Source organism: Nematostella vectensis, chromosome 8 (genome assembly GCF_932526225.1).
Source record: "Nematostella vectensis chromosome 8, jaNemVect1.1, whole genome shotgun sequence".
NCBI classification, from domain to species: Eukaryota; Metazoa; Cnidaria; class Anthozoa; order Actiniaria; family Edwardsiidae; genus Nematostella; species Nematostella vectensis.
In genome coordinates, this window is record NC_064041.1 from 3,648,419 (window position 1) to 3,669,763 (window position 21,345).

At 38.6% G+C, this 21,345-nt stretch overlaps 3 protein-coding genes across 3 annotated transcripts; 1 reads left to right on the forward strand and 2 right to left on the reverse strand.

Moving 5' to 3' along the window:
* Nucleotides 1–855: 855 nt before the first annotated feature.
* Nucleotides 856–11,643, reverse strand: LOC5505859 (suppressor of SWI4 1 homolog). The gene is made up of 14 exons (XM_001626569.3): nt 11,501–11,643; nt 10,679–10,930; nt 9,759–9,809; nt 9,479–9,556; nt 9,318–9,410; nt 8,621–8,697; nt 7,329–7,436; nt 6,883–7,009; nt 5,842–5,920; nt 5,271–5,325; nt 4,508–4,582; nt 3,547–3,605; nt 3,384–3,476; nt 856–1,126 (listed from the first exon to the last, which is right to left on the reverse strand). Exons 1-14 carry the CDS (start codon nt 11,516–11,518, stop codon nt 903–905), a joined length of 1,389 nt encoding a protein of 462 aa, XP_001626619.3. The 5' UTR covers nt 11,519–11,643; the 3' UTR covers nt 856–902.
* A 184-nt stretch (nt 11,644–11,827) lies between these two features.
* On the forward strand, nt 11,828–15,365 carry LOC5505865. Its single transcript, XM_048731106.1, has 6 exons — nt 11,828–12,012; nt 12,137–12,346; nt 12,457–12,552; nt 13,229–13,386; nt 13,691–13,865; nt 14,395–15,365. The coding sequence occupies exons 1-6, from the start codon at nt 11,877–11,879 to the stop codon at nt 14,454–14,456; spliced, it is 837 nt and encodes a 278-aa protein (XP_048587063.1). The 5' UTR covers nt 11,828–11,876; the 3' UTR covers nt 14,457–15,365.
* LOC5505866 (V-type proton ATPase subunit G) lies at nt 15,131–19,912 on the reverse strand. The gene is made up of 3 exons (XM_048731107.1): nt 19,767–19,912; nt 17,438–17,538; nt 15,131–15,955 (listed from the first exon to the last, which is right to left on the reverse strand). Exons 1-3 carry the CDS (start codon nt 19,846–19,848, stop codon nt 15,788–15,790), a joined length of 351 nt encoding a protein of 116 aa, XP_048587064.1. The 5' UTR covers nt 19,849–19,912; the 3' UTR covers nt 15,131–15,787.
* Between the last annotated feature and the right edge of the window lie 1,433 nt (nt 19,913–21,345).

The window sequence follows — 21,345 nt, forward strand, 5'->3', positions numbered from 1 at the left end:
ACGCCAGTGCTGAAAAACGCAAGACTAGTTCCAATATCGCGCGGTTTAACCAGCCATTTTGTTTTGAAATGGCGGCGTTTTACCGGCGAACTGTCACATTTTGGCGAATTCTAAGAAAACTAGACCAAACTTAAGGCTATAATTTTTTATCACTCCCTCATTATCACACAAATCTGTCATCTTTTGTATGTACAGTATGGTTTTAAAGCCGCATTATCACCAGTTTACTTCCGGTCGGTTACGTAACAATCTCCGATGATTTTTAAAGGAAAACGCGAAAAATATTTCAAAATAATGAAAGCAGTGTGTCTATTCGAAGTTTCTTCGAGGATGTGATCGATAATTTAGAGTGGATGGCCTGTTAACTATCTCGGATTCTAATAGATTCTTTCAACGGTTGAGGTTTCCGTCGGACCTCCGGAAGTAAACTGGTGACAATGCGGCTTTAATGCTGTACAGTTGGTCAAAACAGCGACTGAAGTCAGCCTTTCGTACCTTTACTCGAACGATTCAACACTACGATTGTGCTTGTTTTCGCCAGAGCACGCGCATGCGCATAAGTTATTCAGCACTGTCCGTCCGTACAAGATTATGATATCTGTTTGCCAGGTGACGTAATAGAACACGTAATCACGATAGATCCGCGAATATTTGCGCTCGTGACATGGGTTAGCTAAACAAGTGTGCCTCTGATGAGACGGGCCGGAAAGGTACATAGTGCCCGTGTTAGGAACGCGCTTCAATAGGTGTAACATTTAAAGGTTTTTGAGGTCAACAAAAATCCCCTTTTCTCGGCATGCTTTCACACTACCATTGTGACTTTGCAAGGGTCATTAGCGCGTAAAAATATGTTTGCATCCGCTTTGCTCCATTTGACACCCCTAAACTACTCTAAAGCTCAGTTACCTTTTCCGCCTGACTTTAGTTTTCGCCATCGACTTTCCCCGCGGTCTTTTGCTCTCAGTTTTTTTCGGCTTCTTGAATTTTGAAATCTTTTCACGCTTTTCGTTGGCTTTCTCGTCTTTTCGCTTTTTTGGGGCTCCACCGCTACCTTGTTCTCGCTTCCGTTTGTTGCCAGGTTTGGCAATGCTTTTCTGAGACGACTTCTTATTGGTCAGTAAAAGATCTAAAAAGGAGGAAGAGATAAAAAAAAGGTAAGATATAATCAAATATATATCATCACCCACAACCAAATTCATCTTTACCACCAACAATCCAATTCGTCGTTATCACCAACAACAGCCTTCTTGTCACTATCACCAACCATTAGTATATTCAGGGGTGTCTTCAGGGGTCTTATTCAGGGGTGTGTTCAGGGGTATATTCAGGGGTATATTCAGGGGTATATTCAGGGGTGTGTTCAGGGGTATATTCAGGGGTGTGTTTAGGGGTATATTCAGGGTGTGTTCAGGGGTGTGTTCAGGGGTATATTCAGGGGTGTGTTTAGGGGTATCTTCAGGGGTGTGTTTAGGGGTATGTTCAGGGGTGTATTCAGAGGTGTGTTCAGGGGTATATTCAGGGGTGTGTTCAGGGGTATATTCAGGGGTGTGTTCAGGGGTATATTCAGGGGTGTGTTTAGGGGTATCTTCAGGGGTGTGTTTAGGGGTATGTTCAGGGGTATATTCAGGGGTGTGTTCAGGGGTATATTCAGGGGTGTGTTCAGGGGTATATTCAGGGGTGTGTTCAGGGGTATATTCAGGGGTGTGTTTAGGGGTATATTCAGGGGTGTGTTCAGGGGTATGTTCAGGGGTATATTCAGGGGTGTGTTCAGGGGTATATTCAGGGGTGTGTTCAGGGGTACATTCAAGGGTGTGTTTAGGGGTATATTCAGGGGTGTGTTCAGGGGTATGTTCAGGGGTATATTCAGGGGTGTGTTCAGGGGTATATTCAGGGATGTGTTCAGGGGTATATTCAGGGGTGTGTTCAGGGGTATATTCAGGGGTGTGTCTGGAGAGAAGCACACGGTAGCTGCCAGTGCAGTAATTGGCTTCGCGGAAAGAACTGAAATATATTTTATATGATGCATGCTACAGTATATCTTATACTGTACGTTGTGTGCTACTGTATATGTTATATGCTTCAGTAAATATGTTATTGTTGTATGCTACAGCATATGGCAGATTATGTGTGCTACTATATATGTCATATGTTGTATGCAACAATATATGAAACATGTTGTATGCCACTATACTGTATACTGTATACTGCCAGTATACTGTATATCATATGTAGTATGATACAGTATGTTATATGTCGTATGTTACAGTATATGTTCTATGTAACATGTTGTATGCCACAGTATACTGTATATCATATGTAGATACAGTATGTTATATGTCTTATGTTACAGTATATGTTCTATGTAACATGTTGTATGCCACAGTATACTGTATATCATATGTAGTATGATACAGTATGTTATATGTCGTATGTTACAGTATATGTTCTATGTAACATGTTGTATGCCACAGTATACTGTATATCATATGTAGATACAGTATGTTATATGTCGTATGTTACAGTATATATGCTATAGATATAGATAGATAGATAATGTGTTTATTAACCCTATTGCAGCGAAAGCTGAATTACAGGGCAGCCAGTATATATATAATACATCCTTACATTTACATAACTTGTTGATAACGATAAGTACAGAAATTGTTGAGCCTATTCGTATGGCCGCAGATGGGGACAACAGACGCCGTACCGGACCGTAAACCATACCCATGGTGCGTTGCTACAGGAATAGGAATTAAGCGTTTAAGGGGGCCTCCGCGTTTGGCCTTTGCCACGAGAGCGATGCATGCCGTTTCTCTACGCTGGCATAGTGTTTCCAATTTAGCGTGTGATAATGCCTCATGGTAAGAGAGGTTTGGAAACACTATGCGCAGCACTTTTTTTTGGACCGATTCCACTAACTCTACCAAGTACTCTGGCAATGCCGACCAGACAGGCGAGGCATATTCAAGCACAGGTCTCATTGTGCTACAGTATACTTGAATAAGGTCGTTTGATGATAGACCGCTTTTCTTGAGCGCACGGATTGCATACAAACGCTTGGTGGCCTTCTTCACGATAGCATCACAGTGAGTATTCCACGAGAAGTCACTGGTGATGTGGACACCAAGCAACTTATAGCAATCCACGCGCTCAATAACACAACCATTTATGAGCATAGGAGCAAGCTCAGTAGAATTATAAGTAAGGAAGCACATGGCCATTTCTTTGCATTTCTTGGCATTAAGGCGCATATTGCATGCTGCATATTGCGTGGCCATTTCTTTGCATTTCTTGGCATTAAGGCGTATATTGCATGCTGTGTACAGTATATGACACATATATTGTATACTGTTGTATGCTACTGTATATGTTACATGTACCTTGGTCGGGCTCAGCTCCAACCTCCTGCTTGTACCAGTACCTATCATCTTCTTTTTCATCTTCCTCAGTATCGATCTCTGTTTTCTCTACCTCTATGGTAACAAACACAACTCGCATTAATACATGAGTCCAAAGTGCTGAATATATTACTTTTGAGAATACCTTCTTGTTCCTCTGCAATCTGTGCCGCTTTGCGCTTCTGCCCTGCTATACTTCGCTCTCTAGAATCAACAGAGGAGCAACGTCATCAAAAGCTTCTACAGACATGATATAAACTGACATATGCAGGGCTTCTGGAATTAGGCGCTTGTGCGGAAGCGCATAATTTGGCTTTTTCCGCGTAATCAACAATTTTCCGCGTAATCAAGCGTAATTTGGCTAAATTTTGAAAGACAAAACATTTAATTGCACAGCTGATGTGTTTTTTTTTACGGTTCTTACCTCTATTTCTCGTAAAAAAGAGAGATATTCTTCGTAAGAGTGCGATATTTCGAACTGAATTTCGAAAACAAATAAAAGGACTAGGCGTTCTTTGCTAAACCGCGAAGGCCTAGGACTAATAATAAAATACCTTTTTTAATTGGCTGGTGGCTAGGAGCCAACGAAAACTTGCCTAAAAAATTTTCACGCAAAAGATTAACCTTTTCAAGTTATTTCGTGCTTTCCTTCGGTACAAAATGTAGTTTGGGCGTAACAGTTGATATTCCGTGTAATTTAGCGCGTAACTCAGTAAAGAATCCCGCAAAATTTTGATTTTTAAAGAAAAATTTATTGCAAAATCCCGCATAATTTAGCGCGTAATGATTGATTTTCCGCGTAATTTAGCAAAGAATCCCGCGTAATTTTGAGTTTTTTTTTCGCGTAATTCTAGAAGCCCTGCATATGGAACCCCTCTTATGTACTAAAAGTCCTGTCTCACCCCTCACACTCACAACAGGAATGAGGGGACAATATGTGTAGGGGGTGTAAGAGGCATTCAATGCTCCATCTACAGTCTTTACATTCTCTCTGCTGTTAACTACGTAAAGCCACCTGAATTTCAAAGAGTTTTTAATCAGCCCAGGACGTTATAAAAAGTAATCTCATTGCACGGCGTTAGCACAGGACATATTCCATGCTCTACCTGTTCAGTTCCTTTTCTTTTTCTTTCCTCTTCACATTGTCCTCCTGTTGTTTTTTCCTCGTTTCCTTCAGTTTTCTACAATAAGGACAGACAATTATCAGTACTGTTTGAAAGCATTATTTGGAAGCATCGGTGGCTTAGTGTTTCCCACACCGGCCTCTCACCACTGCTGCCAGGGTTCTCATCCAGGCTCTGAACTCAGGGACTTTTCTTGGCTCAGGTGTGGATTTGAATTTGGTGCTGTAGGTGGGATGAACTTGTTTTTCCTGTGTTTCCAGTAGGAAATTGCTTCTTGTTTTACGTCCTACAGTACTTACCCACTTATAAGAACCTAGGTTTTTCCAGGTTAGTCTAAACAGGTTCTTATTTAACGGGTACTATTTTAAATTTAAGGCTTCTTATGTTCTTAAATAGGTTCTTAGTTTTAAAGAAAAGTTAATACACTAATGGCTGGCAGAAGTGAGGTATCTAGATTGATGAAATGCCAATACCGACCTGGCCTTCGTACAATATGTGGTCATTATAGAATAAATGTTTTAGTTTACTGCTTGAGAATCATGATTTTCAGCTTATTTTTTAACGTGGGTCTAAAATGGTATTTTTAGGCTAACAGGTTTTTAATTCTAGGTTCTTATAAGCAGGTAAGTACTGCAGCTATCTTTCTCTGAGGCTAGGGGACAAAGAGTTACCATGTGGATGTGCCTCTTATAGGTACCGCTATTATCATTATTATTTCTATTATTATTTATCCAAAGTTGCTTACCTTTGTTTTTCTCGCTTCTCCTTTAGCGCTCTTATCTCAGCTTCTGTTTTTGTTACTAGATAAGATATGCGAAGTCAGAAAAGGGGTTTGTTTGCCAAGGATGAAGTAATCATCATCTCACTTCAAGGTAAGCTGAGAGGAGTGGAACAAGGTTTATGAGCTTACTGTAACCCTAGCTACATAATAATTACCAGCTAAAGAAGTTCTTTTTTTAAAAGTAATGTTAGTTTGGCTAGTTCGTTTGTTCAGTGTATAGTACAGAACATATTGATTTAGGCTATGTGATCATCTACTGACTGCGCACCCCCCCTCAGCCGATCCTGGCTGCGCGCCTGATAATGTAGTTTTTAGTGAATGTATCCATCCTATATAAGATGTATTTGCAACCCTCCTGTAATTTAGCCCAGTTACTAATCTCATTAGTGAATGTGTTTGCCCAAAGTTTTTCCTACCTTTCTTTAACTCAGCCCCTGGCTGCCAAATGATCAAATTAACTATTATTATATTATTGTCCAGTTTGTTGGTATATTTTGTGTGATACTGTTGATTTTTTTTATCTGAAAAAACATACTGTATTCGTGGTAGAGCACTTCACCACTGCACAGTCCTTCCTCAATCTTCACCAGCTGAAGGGTAAGTCTTGGACCCAACTGAGAAAAAAATTACCATGAAGACAAGTTAAAAATAAATCTCTTAGCATCTAGCGCAAATCAGACCTTCCCAAGCTGTAGCAAGCCACGGAATATTTGGGAGGGGGGGGGGGGGGGAATACAGAAATATTGAGAAATTAATGAGGGGCACAGCCATGCCCCTACTGGTCATTTCCTTATTATTTTAAAAAAATATCGAGGGAATGTGCCCCCCAGTGCCCCACCACCTGCTACGGCTGTTAAATCCTTTGTTGTTGCCCATTACATTGTCGAAATACTTATAGCAGTCTTATAGGACTCCTCTGTGACGTGAAGCTGCCCCTATACCCCTAGATGTATCCATTCTAATAACTCTGTCAGACTTATAGCACTCTCAGTGACATGTTGCCTACGCCCCTTTACCCCTAGATGTACCCATCCTATACCTCAGTCAGACTTATAGCACTCTACAGTGACATGTTGCCTACGCCCCCATACTTCTAGATGTACCCATCCTATACCTCGGTCAACGTTTAGCACTCTACAGTGACATGCTACTGTACCTACGCCCCTATACCTCTAGATGACCCATCCTATACCTCGGTCAGACTTATAGCACTCTACAGTGACATGATGTTACCTACGCCCCTATGCCCCTAGATGACCCATCCTATACCTCGGTCAGACTTATAGCACTCTACTGTGACATGATGTTACCTATGCCCCTATACCTCTAGATGACCCATCCTATACCTCGGTCAGACTTATAGCACTCTACAGTGACTTGATGTTACCTACGCCCCTATAACCCTACATGACCCATCCTATACCTCGGTTAGACTTATAGCACTCTACAGTGACATTTTGCCTACACCCCTAATACCCCTAGATGTACCCATCCTATACCTCGGTCAGCCTAATGGCACTCTTCTGTGACTTGATGTTACCTACGCCCCTATACCCCTAGACGACCCATCCTATACCTCGGTCAGTCTAATGGCACTCTTCTGTGACTTGATGTTGCCTCTGCCAGGGACGCTCTGTGGAAGAGTCACTTTACTATCTTCAGGGTCCTCTGCCTCACTCTCCGAGCCATAACCACACCCACCTCTGAAATATGAATAAGAGAAATATGAGATGAGGCACTGGTGATCCTGATCTCAGGGCTAATAAATGCTTCCTGATCCCAAAATATGGTAAAGTTTTGATCCTTGATCCAATATAAATCTTGTGATCCCATACATTCTAGGGCAGATGGCCCCTGATCCCAAAATATTGTCGTGATCCCAATATTTTGAAGATGATCCCGACCTTACCAACATGATTTTGCTCCCAGCTGATCCCTGGTCCCGTATACCTCATTACTACTGTGAAGGTGTGATTCCAGTAAAGAAGTAATTTGCTATAAGCATGGTGTAGCATAGCTCACCCCAAGACATAGTCGCTGATGTCCTCAAGGCGCGCCATGTTAGGGATCTTAGTCTGTATCAGTTTCTTTACACCGCGACTCATGCCAATAGGGACAGCTTGAATGTTACTGCAAGAAATCAGGCATCTCAGGCTCAGGTAACAGATACCCAACAAAACGGTAAACACATTTTTCTTTATTAAACAGATAAAGATGTTTACAAGGTCTTTTTTTTCCTTTTTACAATTTGTTTTTCATACATATGCCAAGAACTAACACAGACAGCACAAGACACATAACACTACATAAATCATAAGGTTTGTACCCCACAGAGACCCAGACCACACGGTAAACACATGTTAAAATATAATATCCTTCGGTGGTGATAGAACTCTGTAGAAACTTCCCAGCCAGATTTATCTTGTATAATAAGCAATCTAAGAATATTTTAGAATATACGACACCAATCCAATAATAATAATATTCGAATTGGAACAGTTAAAGTTACATGCCCATGAAACAGATAAGTCCTAATATTTAGCCAGGTGTCAGGGACATCATCACAGAGAATGCTTGACAACAGAGGGCTGTCACGAGACAACTGGGGACCAGGCTAATAGGTAGTGGACTGTTGTAAGTATAAAGCAAGTACGGTATTCGTACTATGGCACCTAAGGGTGAAGAGGGAGGTAAAAAAGTGGGGCAAAAAATGGCGAGACTGATTTGTGGTATCAGTTAACAATAACGATGACATTGATGACGATGATGATGACGACGACGACGATGATGATAAATAATAATAATAATAATAATAATAATAATAATAATAATAATAATAATAATAACAACAACAACAACAACAATAATAATAATAATAATAATAATAATATTCTTAAGCGCTCAACAGAACTTGACTTTTTCCAGTTGCTGCCGGGAGTTGATCACAAGGAACTCAGTTTTTGAATCATTAATCTTGAAAAAATGAGAGAGTAGCAAGTAACAAAGCAATAAGAAAATATGAATAGAGCGACCGACCATGCACATAAAAGTATAATATACTGTATGACAGTGAATAATGAATAAGTTATTTCAAAATGCTCTTAGCATTAAAAAAATTTGTTAGTGATAATGTTGTAAATACTGTATAGTATACCATGTCCAGAACTGTAGCATTTGAGTAAAGTTTCAACACTCACATAAAGTAAGATCGATGGCATCCTTTATACCGATAAACTACATTAGATGTAACAAAGTATTACTTTCAGAGTACAATGTAACCTGATAAAGAGTACAGTATATAACCTGCTACTCACTAATGCCTCAACTCTATAGTCTTGGTATCAGAGTCATAATTCAACAGTACGCATCGCTGTATATCCCCTAAGTGAACCTATTAAGATAAAGCAAATGTTAGCATGGTGATTCTTCTTTCTATCCATGTGACACCTGACTGCAACCCCCCCCCTCTCCCATCCTTATCAGCACATCCTGGGTATGAGCCTAGAGCCCATGGAGCGGTCTCCCATAATAACAGATGGGGATGATCATCACCCAAATCAATTTTTAAACCTAAGAGGTGGCACATTGGGTGTGGCTGAAGGAATTTTTTACTAAAACAAACATAATTTTTCCTGAAATTTCCTTCAGTTTTCCTTAAGATGTTACCATCGAGCACATCTCTTTTCAGATTATATTCATGACCAGTTGTTATTAGGATGTGAGGATCCACTAGCGTGAGGACCCTAACCATAGCGTAAGACCCCCTAACCATTCATCATTATCATCATTACTACTGTGCTTTTTAGTACTTTAACAGTTCCATCTTCACCTAACCATTATATGTAACATCATCATCATCATAATTATCACCACTACTGTATCTTTTTACCAATTGCCATAAGTGCGGTAAACACAACAATTCCAGTGGGCATCATCATCATCAATGGAATATTCCATCACAACATCATCATTATCATCTTTAACACCCCTTCATCATTACCATTGTCTTACCTTGTGTATATTAATGGAAGGGAAAATATTCTGAAACATGGTTGTCATCAGCTTCATGGGCAATGTGTCTGTTGTAAAGCCATTTAAGACAAGCTTAAAAAGACGAGAAATTATATAAGATTGTTGCGTTGAATTTAATGGGGATAACAATCTTGTCATACTAGGGGTGGCCTCTTGAACTGGCTTCCAATCGTTTTTGGTCTCCTTAGCAGTGAGATAACATCCTTGGCAAGAGAATACTGAAAAATAATAAAATTGATAGAAAATTAATTACTCTAATTTTGCATGGTTAGCATGAGTTAGTTCCTAATCATTCTGTCACAAATACTACAAACACCAACCTCGCTTCAACTCACACTACGGCGTATGGACCTTCTCTTTACAGATTTTTGCATCTTCTCACTACCAGGATTAAGCAAGTAACCTTCTTATGGTACATACCTGAGAAACTTTAAAAGTTAAAGTTGGTCCTCTTGGGAGCCGAGCTAGCCTCTGAAGTACATAAAAAGATGAAAAAGAAATCAACAACCTTGTTTTTAATAACTAAGAACTTAGTAAGATTAACCTAATCTTTAGCTGCCAGTGTCTTATTAAGGCCACACACATATGGGCCTTCTAAAAAGACCATTTTACAACCTTAAATATGGCCATTATATATAGCCTTGTTATGGCCCTTTATACTGTATATAGCCTTCTTGCATATGGTCCCTTATAAAGACCCTGTTAAAGCATTGGATAAAGACCCTTCTTATAACCTTGGATATGGCTCTTTATGTAGACCTTTTATAGCCTTGGATATGGCCCTTTATAAAGACCCTTCTGATAGCTTTGGCTATGGCCCTTTATGAAGACCTTTTTATAACCTTGGATATGGCCCTTAATAAAGACCTTTCTTATAACCTTGGATATGGCTTTTTATAAAGACCCTTCTTATAACCTTGGATATGGCACTTTATAAAGACCCTTTCATAGCCTTACATAGATATGGCCCTTTATAAAGACCATTTTTATAGCCTTGGATATAGCACTTTATAAATGCTCTTTTTATTTGCCATAGATATGGCCCTTTATAAAGGTCCTTTTTATTTGCCATGCATATGGCCCTTTATAAAGACCATTTTTATAGCCTTAGATTGGCACTTTATCAAGACCATTTTTATAGCCTTGGATATAGCACTTTATAAAGACCATTTTTATAGCCTTGGATATGGCACTATATAAAGGCCCTTTTTATTTGCCATGGATATGACCTGTTATGAAGGCCCTTTTTATTTGCCATGGATATTGCCCTATATAAAGGCCCTTTTTATTTGCCATGGATATGGCCCTGCATTGCTTGCAGAGAGAAACTCCATACTCACCAAATATGTTCCAATTTCAGTTTTTGACAGGATTAGGAAGTGTGTCACGCCCATCGGCCCAGCAACATGAACAAAATCCTTGAGAACATTATTCTTACGCACTTTGAGATGTGATGCAGTGAAGGGCTCCATCAAATGCCTGAGATCAATTTCTAACTGGAGCATAGACTTCCCCACACTACCCCGGTGGAGTACAAATGTGCGAGGAACCGATGCATCCTCTTCAGCTTCTGCTTGTTTTTGCTTCTTTTTCTAGCAAAAAATGTGATAATTAAAAGAAAGACATTTAAAGGAGGCCAATTCCTCCATCATTCTATGCTCCCGCTGAATTCCACACAAAGCATCCATTTCCATCAGCTATTTCATATGAGTAACCAAGATATTTACAATCAAATATTGTCCATAACGTATCAGACTTGTTATTGATTGTTATTTTGAAGTTCCCTTGCTAGTAAACCAGTGTATTTTCAATGATACATATAACAATGTTGTGGTTAATAGTCGTCATATGCAAGCTCTGCCATGCTGTCTAACTAGGTCCTGCTGGTGGAAGCCAAAACTCATGTATTTGTCTAGAGTTTGAACTATTAAAATACACGATCGACAGTATATCGTCGACATGGACGATATGGATGTTAACAGAGTTCCCATTGGACCTAAAACACAACGATTGTTTCGTTAAAAATAGTCCAAACTATCCCTTGAGGTTTCCATTTTGAGTTATCATCACAGAAGTGTAATTTTTACGTTTTTATCCTCTTCAGACCAAAGCTAACCAAGAAAAAGTAAGTATCAAAGAACAAGAAACTTTAGCTAACAAACCTTCCTTCCTTTGGGCATAATGTAAAGCCAAGCGAAGGCACTACAAGCCTTAGATTGGCCAAATATAACTGAAAACGATGCTTCGTTTACGTTTTGATTTTCAACCTCCACGTGAAGGGAAAATACCCCAGGCTTTCCTAGATGATAAGCATCTCACCACAGGCGCCCCGCGTATAGCAATTGTTTTTTTTATTATTATTATTATCGTAGCTAACTGGGATAATAAGCATTAACCAATTAACCAACTAAAAATCTACCATACTATAGAATCTTAAAAAGCCTCACAGCAACAAAAATATGTTCAAGAATTTCCTTTTAATTTGGATAACCTGTGGTGTTTATTTCTCACATCCAGTCTCTCGCCGTCAGTTTAGCAATGGCGGAAAATTCGAAGGACGATGGCAAGCACGCGATAGCAAAAGGCAACGCTAAACGGGATTACTTGCTATCTGATGAGGACCTAAAAGAGCTTAACCATGAAACAAAAGACAATCCGATAAATAAATCGTACCGTGAGTAAAAATAATAGTTTTAACCCAAAAGCATAATTTGTAATAAAAACTGTTTTTCACTTTTCTTTCACTCATTATTCCAATTATTTATTCCATAATTAAGCTATTGTATACATTTTCGCAGCACCAATGAAGATATTCAAGTTGTCAGAAGTCAAGTCGAAAGCTGTCGAGGTGTGGGGCAGTTTAGAGAAATTAGAAGATGAAAAAACAAAACGAAAACAAAAGAAAGTGAATGTGGAGACAAAAAATGAAGAGGAAAAAAGAAAGTTTTGGGACTGTGAGGAAATCTACGAACCATTAAAAAAATATATGGATGAGCTAAAGTTACCAGGTTAATGATGATTTGGCTGATCAATATTAAAAGCTCTAAATTGGTAGAGTTGTTTAGATTAACAGTGTAAAATTCAGTGTATCATTTGGTTAACTTTTACTTATATGCAGTTGTTGCAAAGGAAGTACCGCCTGCCACCAAGGGCTTATTAGACTGTGATGTCATCTTGTGTTACAGTGACTGCATGAACAGTAGACCACCAGGGGGTATGTATGGCATTATTTCTCCCAACCCCCCCCCCCCCCAGGGGGTATGCATGGCAAGATGTAGCTCACAACCCCCCTCCCCCACACACACACACACCGTCTATAGCAGGGAGTATGCACAGCTTTGATGTAGCACATAATTCCAATGGTATCAGCCATTAGGTAGTGAGGATGGATAATTGATTGGTTTTTAAGTAGCTCAGCTTAGATTCGAAGTGGGTGGGGGCCGTTAGGGTTTGCAGGTATTGGCCTTTTTTGTGGAATGGTATGGAATGATAGGAAGGAATGATATTTTAGGAATGAGTGGTACGAGAATAATCTAGCGAGAAACCTAGGAGGTTGGAGTGTCGCCCATGCTCTTCAAAATCTTGCCCTTCTGTGCAGTATGCAATATTTCTGATGTTTTCTGCGGTATTGCGGTAATTAGACCCCAGAGTCCCCCCCCCCCCAAGTGAGAATTTTGGACTGTAGTTCAGTTGTATCCTCAGAACCACAATAGCAATATGCACTAAATTTTTGCCAAGATATTGCTGCATATTTTAATATACTGTGCTGCACAGCCTAATATAGGTATATTTTAGGATCAGCTGTATGTCATTCAAGACGCTTTTAGATACATACGTTCCCCTAGTGGGCACCCAACCGCTGTATTGTAAACCATTATTTCTCTCTTCAGCATTTGGTCGAAGACTATTCAAGGATTTCCCTGAAGTATCTGAAGTAAACAAGAGCACACCCTACAATGATCGCAAGAAGATGGGACACTTCAGCTGGTGTTTGTGTGATACTGAGATCAGAAAGCACCTCATTGTCAACTTCTATGTTGTTCACAAGGTATGTGTAGCTGTCATCTAAAGAGATTATCCAGTTTTATTAGCATACTTGCACAAATATAACACTTTATCTGTAACAACCCAAAAATATTTATCAAAAGCAAAAACTAGAAATTCATTTATTTAGAATTTAAGAAAATAAATAACCTTTTCTTTAAACCAGTATCAACATTTTCCCAAAATTACCTTTTAAGGCCTTAAAAACATGAAATAAAATTTAAGACATTTTAAGACAGTAACCATGATTAAACACATTTCCCCTCCCCAGATTTCATTTGTATTTGAAACATTTCATTTCTACTCAGTGGAGTATTGCAGCAAAGTCCAGAACGGCCATTCCAGTTCTAGTTCTTGACGCTCTTGACCTTGGCTTAACAAGATTCACAAAGCTTCTGAAGGACACTCTTTCCAAAAGCTTGAACACCTCAAGGAAACTTGAAATAGGAACATATACTCCATATAAAGTTGATGCTGAACAATGTAAGTGAGCTTCACTTCATTTTGGTCCTTTTCAGCACCTCCTTTTCAACTGGGTTTGTTGAATACACACAAAACAATATCACAAGAGTGTCAGTTATGGGCAAGGCGTACCTCAAGGAACAGGATACCTTGGGAGGTTAAAAAAAATTAGAGAAAAAAGGAAATTTTTTTCTGCAGCAATGGAGGGCCACGTTTCCAAGCGTCTGTGTAGCTATTTGGATATGCTGAATGGAAGATTTTTATTACATCTGACACAAAAGCCTGCAGGCACGTACACAGGGGGGTGCAGAGGGTGCATGTGCACCCCTTTAAAGTGGGTCTTTTCTTTTTAAGGAATCTTCAATTCCTGTGCTTTTTCCATATGATACCTATGACTGGGCACACCCCCCCCCCCCCTCCCAGCCAATCCTGGGTACGCGCCTTGCCTGGATTGAAAGTTTATAAGGAAACAGAAATCAACATGTATTCACCCTGAACCACTGAATGGTGCTGCCTAAAGCCCTACAGTCATTCTTCTCTTCATTTTCAGTTAAACAAATCCTGTTGACCCATTTTAAAGATGTTCACATTTTCAACAAACTGGAACCCTGAATAGATCCCCTGGGAGATAAGCGGATTCCACAATGGCCTACACAGATTAGGAAGGTACATAAAACACATGGGAGCAGTTAATCACAGACGATGAGAGCTTAGCAGCGTCCACAGAAGACTACGCAAATTAGAGAGGAAAAAACACATAGGAGCTTGGCATCACTATGTGCGTAAGCGATCCCTTAACCTGAGAAAACATTGTAACTGTTGTATAAAACAAATAGATATTTTTTTCTGTGTGTTAGATTCAGAGAACATCTCACAGCGTGTCATGTACAGTCACCCAACTTACTGTAACTGTGTCTCATCGCATATTTTTTTGTTCAGGCATGACATGCCTGATAAGGGTTCAAAATATATATATTTTAAATCTGCTAAATTTTACTAGCTTTGTGGATTTTGATGGGGAAAAAAGCCTGCATACTAAAAATATGAGAAGGGGATACAGAAAAAAAGATCCGGCAAAGACCAGAAAACATCCTGCTATTGCCGGCATCTATTTTGAACCCTGATGTCATATGTGTATCTATTAGAGGACTGACCTGCACAAAAATGAGATCTATTTGTTAAAGAGGCAATTGCACTAATTTTATTTCCAGCAGGGCCAATGGAAACCTTAACCATTAAAAGACGAGATAATCCACATACACACTATTAAACAAACCTGCTCTAAATTATCAGTCACATTTTCTATTAAAAATCATCAGAGGTTGTTACAAAATTGACCAGAATTAAACTGGTGCAATTGTGCTTGAAACAACATTATATAACAGAGCTCCCTTGTTATGATGTTGATATTTTTAATGAAGATACTAGCTGAGTGAATAATTTGAATACACTACATGAGAAAGGCAAGTCACACACGACTGAGGAAGACAGAGAAATGAATAAAGAAATTTTCATTCCATATCTCTATTAGAAACTCTTAAGCAGCCTGACAACCATTGATTAGACCCCATGCCTGCCAAATGCCAGTAAAATACCCTTAATATAACTTTTTTTGCAAATCCACAAATGAACAATTATGAGTTTCCACCTGAAATATCACCATAAAGATACTGTAATACAGTTTTAAACTCTGCCATGCATGGCAGAAACACTTTTTTGAAGTGAATTTTTTCTACACACTGGATTAGTATGAATACATTAAAGATGTGAGACTTGAAAACTCTGCAATGTTCGTCTTCTAAGTATTTATGGACTTCTAACCAAGACAAATACTACCTTTTTCAAGGCAGCACAGAATTTAAAACTTAACTACAGTACTCAAGAAAGCTGTCAGAGCATATGCTCTCACTATTAATTGAATGTTCTCATTATTATTATTATTATTATTGCCTAAAATTTTGGTGTAGTTCAGGTTTGATGTCGTATACCAGAGAAAGCAATCTCTCTATGACCAGGTCCTTATGTTGGTTGACATCATCTTCCATCTGGTCTAGTTGGCTTTTCGTAGCTTCTTCTATCTTTGCTTGGAAGTCATCTTTGGATCCCATGTGCTATAAGAGTGAATTGTTAGTTTACGTCACTAAAGAAGAGGTAATGTATGGGTCTTTTTGATATTCTAAAAACTACTCTCTAACTAAATTGGTTCTACATCGAGTAACTGAATTTTTCTTACCTTTTTTGGTATTCTAAAAACTGTTTCTCTCTCTAACTAAATTTGTTCTAAATCAAGTAACTGAATTTTTCTTACCTCTTTTTGGTATTCTAAAATCTGTTCTAAATCAAGTAACTGAATTTTTTTTACCTCTTTTTGGTATTCTAAAAACTGTTTCTCTCTCTGACTAAATCTGTTCTGAATCAGTTAACCCATTGACTCCTGGCTTTTTTTTGAGCTGAATTTACAAAAAAACAGACTGAAAACAGATACCTCCCCCCTATTCTGAGTTTTATACAGCCCGTCAAAGTCAAACACAGCTGCACATAGTCAGCGGTATCCAAGCTTTCCAACAGTGCTTTGCGGTCCCCACTTTTAATCCCTCGTCGTTGTGCTGAAGCCAGCACAAGTTGATGGTTGCTTGTATTTTTCATCAAAAATACAGCTATGAGCATATTAGGAGAGTGTCTCAGGACATCATGAAGTCTTTTGGGGCATAATTGAGAGCTTTGCTTATGGATATTTGCAAGCAAAGGTGGATTCATGATGATTTTTTCTTGTTTGGCTTTGCCTGGATGAGAAAATAATTTTCTAATGAATCACCACAGCTCTCCTAAATGCTGTCTTTTCTGAAACCAAATTGATTGCAAAATTGTTTACACTGCTGTTCTGGGTCTGTATGACCTGGAATTGATTTGTTTGGCTTCGGGGTGAAAAGACTTATATAAAACCATCTGACTTTGAGGAGAGGAGTGTTGACTGGCCCTCCCCTCGTGAATTTTCCCTTGGATCTCCCAGAATGCTTTGCAATACGTAAAGACATCTTCGTGGTTGTACAAGCCTTCAAGGAGTGGACATTGTGTTTTGAGGCCATGGAAATGTATCTGGAGGATCAGAATAAAGGTATCTATTTGTGTCTTGAGCTGTGTTTGCTGATCTCTCTCCCTTGTGTGGTATTTTGAGTGTTTTATTGAGGGGTGATTCTGCTTTTCTCTCCTTGTTCGATTTGAGATTTGTCAAAGAACCTGTGCTATTATTTAGCTTAAGAGTAGATGCCAACACCTTGGTTGGATGCATATCTGCAAGACCATTTATCCCTTAGACTGATGCCTGAGTATCTTCATCTTGTTGTGTTTATTTTGCATTTATGAATTTTTTGGGTTGTGGGTACTTCCCAAAGCCGGTACAGGCCGGTTGAGGGGTCAATGTGTTAACTGAATTTTTCTTAACTCTTTTTGGTATTCTAAAAACTGTTTCTCTATCTAACTTAATCTGTTCTAAATCAAGTAACTGAATGTTTCTTACCTCTTTTTGGTATTCTAAAAACTGTTTCTCTCTCTAACTAAATCGGTTCTACATCAAGTAACTGAATTTTTTTTACCTCTTTTTGGTATTCTAAAAACTGTTTCTCTCTCTCCGACTTGTAGTTATCAATCTCAGCTACAGCCTGTTCTTTTGCTTGTTTCAACTTCTTAGTCTTCCCTGATGATAGATACAAATAATCAATTCATAGACATGACATGTCAATCAAGCTTGCAGCATTAACCATTTGGAAAAAATTTATAACAGAGCTACAGTATGATGACTAAGAATCACACAGTTTTTCAAGAAGTCTTTAATGAACAGCCAAGAACATGAGAAGTTTTTTATGAAAGTTTGGAAAGAAAACAAACATTTACCAGACAGTTTAGATAATGCTTTTTTTTTCATTTCTTTGCCAACCTTAAGAGCTCATGGCAGAGCTCAGAATGCAGAAAAAGTAAAATTCGAACCACTTATGTAGCCAAGCAAACAAAAGATACTAAAAGGTCTGTGTGGCTAAAAAAACAACCACAATTTCCCTATTTTAGCCAACCATGGAGCAAATTTAGGTTCAATCATCCCCCCCCCCCCCCCCCCCCACCATGTCTCTACTGTATTCAGCCAGATAGGCAATGGCGATGTACTTCCCAAAGTCACTAAACAACTACACAGTTTACACTGTGTGGAGGAATGTAACCTATTCAATGTCTTAACCCATTGACTCCATGCTATTTTTGAGCTGAATTTACAAAAAACATGCTGAAAACAGAAACATCCCCCTATTTAATTATTAACTCAAACTGTGTAAAGTACAGAGTGAATAAAGTTATTATTATTATTATTCTGATTTTCTACAGCCCGTCAAAGTCAAACACTGCTGCACCTAGTCACCAGTATCCTAGCTTTCCAACAGTGCTTTGAAGTCCCCACTTTTAATCCCCCGTCATTGTGCTTATGCAAGCACAAGTTGATGGTTGCTTGTATTTTTCATAAAAATACAGCTGTGAGCATATTGGGAGAGTGCCCTAGGACATCATGAAGACTATTGGGGCATAATCAAATGCTGTGCTTATGGATATTTGCAAGCAAAGGTGGATTCATTGTGTGTTTTTTTTTGTTTGGCTTTGCCTGGATGAGAAAATAATTTTCTAATGAATCACCACAGCTCCCCTAAATGCTGTCTTTTCTGAAACCAAATTAATTCCAAAATTGTTTACACTGCTATTCTGGATCTGTATGACCTGGAATTGATTTGTTTGGCTTTGGGGTGAAGAAACTTAAAATTCAAAATTTACTTCGTTAAAATTCAGAGACAGCAATACCACAAAATATTGGCAAATTGTTTTATATTTTAATGCTACCCACAATGAAGCGGAGAATAATTTAAAGTCAAGAATTGTATGTGAAAAAAGAAAACATCGTTTTGTTGTAGGTTTCAAAAACAGCGCGCGCTCATGAGAATCTCGCCATTCTTGATTGCGAATGCAGCGCGCACGCACAATGCAAAAAAAATATCTGCTAAATTTTGCAGGTTAAATAATGATTTGACTACCAGGTTGAGATATAAAGATGACAGTAAAAGTTGTAACCACACAACATTCTTCAGCAATAACTAATAAGAAGACATGAAGACGGGAACCGGTTTAGCGAGCGCATATATTTTCTCATGTAATTTGGTTGACATCTCGATCTACGTCACAAATGACTGGACCCGGGCCTTTCAGTTCACTGCCTTTTTTCAAAGGTTGACTAGAATACCTCAATATTACAGATTTGAGTTATTTGACCAAAGGCATGTTTTATAGGGTCCATACGAACCACATACCATTTGGAAGATGAAAATATAAAGAATTGACAAAGTCTATAGCTCTGAAAGGTTATATGGACTTTAAAGCCCCATCTACACTTACAACGTTTAGTTGACAATTTTTAGTTGACAACTATATTTCTTGGCATCTACACTAGAAATTTTTCATGAGTGACAATTTTAAATTGCCGAGAAAAAGCAAACCTGCTAGCTTTTGAGCAACTATAGTTGCCACATAAAAATTGCTCCATCTACACTAGCAAATAAAAATTGTCAACTAAAAATTGTTAGTGTAGATGGGGCTTGAATGTCAAAGATGCTTGTGGTAAAGTGCGAAGGTATGTTATAATCTAGATGATGTCACAAGGGGATTCATTTTATTTTCCGAGTAAAAATTTCGAGGAGTGTAGTAGCAAAATCATATGAAAGATAACAAAATAGAATCTCGCAAAGAGTAATTATTAATTAAAAGGACGAGGAAATGATGAAGAATGAAAATTCTGATGCTTTATTTACGATCGAGCTTCGAACACAAATGCTTCATTCAGGGACTAACGGGGGAAAACCATAAGCCATAAAAATAAATCAACTTTTAGCTTACTCTTTCTGGCGTCTGCTACAAGATCTGCAGCCTTTTTCTCGGCGACTAAAAGCTGTTGAATTCCTTGTGACTGGGACGCCATCTTGTTTTCTTCTCTTCCCCGTGATGTGAGCCGGCGATCATCACATGATGGTACACGGTCACGTGACGTGTTTTTCCACAGGAAGCCTAAATTTTCCCGGGTACTTCAGACTCGTACCGGTCTACCAGTCCGGCGTCCTCGATTCCATGCGACGCCATTTTAAGAGGGGCTTTCCGCAGGATTTGACTAACGGAGTGCAAGATAAAAAAAAATCCGATTTTCTGAAAAGTTGACAAATTGAAGGCCCTGGTTAGCTTGTATCAAAAATCTAAATTTTATTTAATTCGGATTTTTATTTATGTTTTTATGAATTTTCCGTATTTTCCCCCTCAAATGCAAAATGCGTTTTATTCCTTTTCATTTTCTAAATTGTACCTCATCCTAAAGAGTAATATTCACGCATAACAACAAAATTTTATTTAATCCAAATAAACAAATTTTTTTGGGAAAAAAGAAAAGTTTATATTTAACGCAGTTGCCACGCTGGAATGCACGGTCACTTGTTCATTTCATTCTTTTGCTATTTATGCACGCTTCTACGGCTAGAACAAAGATTTAGCCGAGACTGAGTGAATGGAACACTTTTTAATTTATCCTCCCATCGTTTAACGCGTTAGGATATGGAGCCCATCTTTCACACACCGAGAGTTTATTAGTTGGAGATTCATATATTGTACATGATTTTCATAAAACGAGTCTTATGACAACGTGTACCAAAAATGTTTTTAGAAGCAAAACATTATTATTGGCTGTTGTTGCATGTCTATGCTATTAAAGGACTTATTGCTTTTAATCAAGGGTGGTACGGAAATCAGACCCCCCAGACAAATTCCTGAAGGAATTCTTATCAAACGTCCAATACAAACTTTCCAGCGATTTCCACGCCTTTTCGAGATATTTAGAATATAATTACATGCGTGCTTTGCGGTTTGGAGATGGTAAAACCATGCAAGTTCGTAATCGTTTAATAATTTTAAAACCAGGTCGAAATATGTGCTCAGAGTTCACTCAGATTAAGTAAAATAAAAGTTTTAGCCATGCTGTGAGTCTCGGCTTTTAACTTTGCTTATGACTGGATGTACCAAAAATGTGAAATTGAGTGAGTTAGAACTTTTCTCATGTGATTCATTCTAATCAAAATATCGCCAAAATCTGATTCTTTTAAGACTTCTTAGGAAGTTGATTTGCTAACATGAGAGAAGTTGACCCTTATACATTATTGTCATGATATTTTTTTGTTTAAAACAGGCGAGCATACTATTTAATGTTATAAATGTAATAAAACTTTGCAAAACATCGCCTACGTCAAAGCGTGGGCTGTTGTCATGACAAATGGCAGAAAATGGCGTCGCTTAGAATCGAGGACGCCGGACAGTGGCTTATGCAAATGAGCATATGTTCCATAGACTGTACCCAGTCGTTATTTGCTGTTGCGGGGACATCCACAGGGATCCTGAAGCGGAGACACCGACCCCGAAACCACATCCTGACAGTCAT